The sequence below is a fragment of the Buceros rhinoceros genome, unplaced genomic scaffold (assembly GCF_000710305.1).
Source record: "Buceros rhinoceros silvestris isolate BGI_N320 unplaced genomic scaffold, ASM71030v1 scaffold38582, whole genome shotgun sequence".
In the NCBI taxonomy this organism is placed as follows: Eukaryota; Metazoa; Chordata; class Aves; order Bucerotiformes; family Bucerotidae; genus Buceros; species Buceros rhinoceros.
The window spans coordinates 224-5,177 of NW_010397803.1; the positions used below are offsets into that span (position 1 = coordinate 224).

Here is a 4,954-nt window from a genome sequence, read left to right on the forward strand (position 1 = left end):
CAGGGACAGGAAGGGTTAGAAGTTAATTTTCTATTTAAGGCCGTTAATTCAGGAAGATATTTAAGTGTGTACTCGACTTTAAGCATGAAACAGTTGCATTGACCTCAGTAAGAATATTCACGTGAGTTAAGTCAGGCAAGTGCTTAAATGGCTTGTTGAATCAAGCCATTACATGAGCTGCTTTATTATACAGATTTATCTGAATGGCTGCCAGAGCTCATTACATGAGCCTATTTTATCCTTCCAAGGACTCACGGCTGTTTCCTCACCAACTTTTGTGAAGGTGTAACCTGGATGCGCCTCCTACACTTCACTGTAGCCACAGAAACATAGAATTTTCTAAGAAAAATTGTATGCAACATCTATTACATATAGTGGCTTAGCTCTCCCTTAAATAGGAACAGAAAAGAACGGTACAAAACAATAGTTTCACTTTTTCAACACACGAGAGCATCTTATTGAAAAACTAAAATAAAAAAAAGTATCACCACAATACAAATCCCCAAATAATAATAATGAAATGGGAAGAAAGAAAAGGAGTTAGCGAAACGTCCCGGGGACTTGAAAGTCTCTTATCACGGCGTTAAAAAAGCCTTTCTGGTGAATCACAATGTTTTGTCTCTCTCTGTTTACAAACCCACTAGACAGGGAACAGCGGTGTCCACGACCTATGCTGGGGTTAAAAGGTAAAAGCGTCACCTGCCCCGTCTGCAGTCCAAAGAGGAGGAACGCGCCAGGGCCGCCGGTGAGCGCAGGGACTGGTGAGCACACGGTTGCCCTGCACGTGGAGAAACTCATAAGGGGGAGCAGGGTTACGAAAGCAGAATTCGAGTTGGAACCGTGTCGGAAAGTTCTATCTCGGAGGCCTGCAAGACACGAACTACTGAAGAAACAGTCAAAAGGTCCCAATGAAAAGCTGTGACAAGCTGTAATGTGCCATTTCAATTACAAGGAAGAGGGGAAATGTTTGGTTTTTTTTTTTTGCTCATCAATATGATGAGCTTTCACGTCCCAAACCACATTCAGGTAGTTTCCAAGTCTGCTTTTTTTGTGTGGAATCTACTGATCCAGACCAAAAAACCAAACAAACAGAAGAGGGATGCACAGTTCCTTAGTCCTGGAGCCTTCAACACTGCCCGAAATAACAGCTGGCCCGGGGGATCCAGAGCCGCCTGCAGATGGTGTTCAGAGCAGCCTCGCAAGCAGACTGGCTCACGTCTGCTATGTGCTGCCAACAGTCTGCCCGTCACCTTCATCAGCGGCACCTGAAACACAAAGTAGTTCTTTGTCGTAACAAATGCCTCTGGTTTCCTGCCTCACCCGAGCGAGCAGCCTACGGCAGGCTCGGATTTAGGATTCCAATGACAGACGAGAACGGTGGTGCTCCCCCCACCCCACCTTACACCGTCATTACCCAGGGCAAGTCCTCTCCGCTGCAGAATTTTATGCTCTCGGCTAAGCTGGTCTGGGGGATCCCAGTGGCACCCCAGAGCCCAAAACTCAGTCCTCAGCCTCCTCAACCCGCCCGCTGCTCCTGTTCGTGCTCATTCCTTCTCTTCCCCACGGTGACTCGGCATGGATTCAGGCCTCTGGCAAAGGCGGGATGTTTGAAGCCGAGGGAAAGCAGAGCACAGGTGACTCCCAGGTCAGGAGCACCCCAGGAAGCTTCCTCCAGCCGGTGACTGGGGCTGCTCTTCAACTACGTACAATGGCCTCGCTTACACTCTTCTCTTTGTAAACCCACTGTCAACCAGCACCCACAAGGGTCACTCTGGATCCTGCCTGCTGAAGTAGCCCTTGAGAATCGTCTCGGGTTTTAAGTGGGGGCCTTGGCCATGCTGAAGGCCCACAGGAAACTCACAACCACCCCTTAAAAATCCTGTGAACAACACTAGAACCGAAGGCCAGGAAACCTCTGCTGAACTACGTCCTGTGACTTCTGCAGAAGAAAGCGGCACAGGGGCCTTTTCACCCGTCTGGAGAAGTAGCAAGAAACACTCGCATTCATCGCAACGGGGCTTATCCAACCCCCTGAGAAGTAACAGGCCAAAAGCACACCTCAAAGCAGCCCGAGAGGACAGTCTGCCTTAAAGAACGACAGAAGAAAGAGCATGGGAAGAGGAAAGTCGCTGTCTGCCTCGCTTACCGCTTCCAACTGCTCCTGAAGGTGCGATGACATCATCATCGCTGTCTTCCTCGTTCGACTGCGTTACCTCTGGCTCAGGCGCTGCACTCTTGACCTCTTGCTCTTGTTCCACTCGACTCCGCAAGGCCAAGATCCGGTGGTGCAACGCAGCATACAGCTGCCCGGTGTCTTTAGAGCTCGCCTGCACGTTTCACATTCAGAGAGAAGAGAAGGTGCGAGGCATTACAACAGAATAAACCCTGCCCGGGTAATTCACGCCAAACTCCACCATCTACGCTTCAGTTGTCTCCCACAGGGTCTTTCAGACGCGGGCTGTGGGACACACGGCACGATGCTGGAGACGCTGAGCCATGATGGTGAGCTTGTTCCTCCCTGGCTGACACACCCAGCACCCGCTGATGTTACGCAGCCTTCCTCCTCCAGCAGGCACGCGGCTTTCCTGACACCTCCCACGAGCTAATGCTAAGAAGAATTTTTTCAAGTAAAAAGTTTGCCTTGCTCAGATTTTTCCATGTTTGTTGATCACTCAACTTCACATTTTAATCGTAACCAAGTCCCTGTTTCATGATGCACTGACCCATGATTTCAAGAAAACCAAGTGGACATGCAGCCAGGTGATGATGCCGACTTTTTTCCCACTCTTACTCTCAGCTGTTTCACAGGGGAGCATTTGTTTTACTCTCAAAGATTAATGGCTACTTCATACCTTCAAAAGAATCGATTTAGTCCTATCAAGCTACGCATTTAATGGCCATTATTCAAAAGGGAACTCCCTTCTCATACTACCAAACTCTGCCCTCCCTTAGGTCAAGCAAATCCTCATACTAACTATTACTGTCACCCCATGGTAACTGTAAGTTATGATCCTACTTCTCAGATTTTCATAAAAAGTTGTTTCCATCTTCCCCATCTGTCACTTAAATCTGTCTCCTCTAGCTGCAAAATCCCCCTGCAATGGGCTGTAGTGAGTAACTATTCCACACAAGATACTTGCTATCACTACTGGAATCGATCCGGGATAACCTGATGACAGGTTAACTCACACCTTGAAAAATCTAGAAAAATGCTGAGAAAAAGTTACCCAGTAATTTCACTGCTTTTTCTTCATCAGGGGGTATTTGGTACCAGCAGGTTCCATGCTGGGACTCCAGACCCCAGTCCTACAACCCCCGTCACAGGGACGCTGACCCCGTGTCGCTGTTCTCTTAATTTCTGATCCAGAAGGACACGTAATTCTTTAGCAGCTCCCTGGGCACCACCAGTGTAAGTCACAGGAAGGTGTTCAGCCCTCTCTGACATCCACCTCTCTCTCGTGCTGACTGTGTCAAGGGTGTTAGCAGTCTGAACCTTGACTGCTAACAGCATGACTGCTGTTCCCCAGAGCCAGCACAGAATCCGCTTTCACCATTCTGCTGCTGCGCGGAATGCTCTGGATGAAAAGCAGCTCCGCTCTGTGGTTCGTGATTTGGACAGTCTGGCTTCCTCGGGTGGCCTTTTACGTGGAGTTCCTTCACAGCTAGCGAGGCCTTTCAACAGTGCCAGGCTGCCAAGCCTGGTCTGTGGGGAGGGGGCGGTGGCAAGGAGTGGGGTGTAAGGGAGAGTGGGAATGTCCCCTCAACTACAGTTTAAACCAGAGCCAGTTCTAACAGGGGGGTTAGGATGCAAGCAGAACACAGTACTCACTGATATAAGAAAAACTTTGACTCCCTGGTCCTCCGTATCCATGGCGGTGATCCGGATACTCTTCTCACTGGCTTTATCGATTTGCATCTGAGCCCAGAGCTTGGTATTTAAGATTAATCTGAGACTCCCCTGAGTCCTCATCACTAAAGCCAACATACAAGATTGGTTAAGGGGGAAAAAAGGACAACAAGAAGCACAAAACAGCCAAGATGGCTTTTCATTGTGTGACTGTTTAAGCCTCTTTATGAAGAGCATCAAGGGAAAGCCCTTAAAACAGGAATCTTGCCACAACTGTTCACCAGGAGAATGCAGGCTATTAGAGATTACCAGTCAAGTCTGGAGATAGAAAAGACTTCGGTCTTAGACGTTAATACACAAAGTTCAGGGGTTGGATCTGAGCTGATAATCTCAGGCTAACGCACAGTCCTGCCAGTCTGAACAACCATGCACTAGGCAAAGAGGCTTCCCCCGCCAGCACCCCATCCCAAAGAGCCCAGACCTGGAGAACGCTGCTGCGAATTCCCAGCCAAACATTCTAGCTGCCAAATACAGCTTGATTTTGTGCATGGGGGGAAATGTAACTGGGACATTTGTGACAGTAGGAGAATACGAAAAGATACATGGAGGAAATGGTCATAAATTGAAGGAGGAGAAAAGGTCCAACTGCTTCCGCATTGCCGTAGCAAAGACATAACCTGAAGTGGCTGCTGCTACGTTCATGGACCCTACGAGAAGAGCACGGTCACCCAGTACCTCCCTCCCCTGGCTCCTCTTACCCAGCCGAGACTGTAACGTTCCATCGTCTGTTGAGGCCATGTCGTTGAGTCGCAGAAGTCCCCGACCTCTTTCCACCCAAGACTGAGAGTTCTTATCAAATACAAACAGCTTGCACTGGATCTGTAACACAAACCATCTCTGTAGCACAGGGGTTGATTGAAGGAATAATACATTCCACCTTCAGTCACCTGCAGCTGGTTAAAAAATACTCAGATTTCCTATTACAGTTTTACACTGTTTAGAGCTGTCACCCTCCTTTGCAATAAATTCTTCCTGATACGCTGTCTGGTTTCCTAAGGTTTTATTAGCAGCAGCTGAATATTCCTCAGAGTCCCCACATCCAAGAGG

General features: G+C 48.5%; 1 protein-coding gene across 1 annotated transcript; it reads right to left on the reverse strand.

The window, feature by feature from the left end:
* Positions 1 to 784: 784 nt before the first annotated feature.
* On the reverse strand, positions 785 to 4,744 carry LOC104488800 (ran-binding protein 3-like; the record flags this gene model as incomplete). The annotated part of the gene is made up of 4 exons (XM_010130879.1): positions 785 to 1,265; positions 2,147 to 2,327; positions 3,830 to 3,972; positions 4,606 to 4,744. Coding segments are annotated over 4 exons (507 nt in total), but the record flags the coding sequence as incomplete, so codon positions are not given.
* Positions 4,745 to 4,954: the final 210 nt, after the last annotated feature.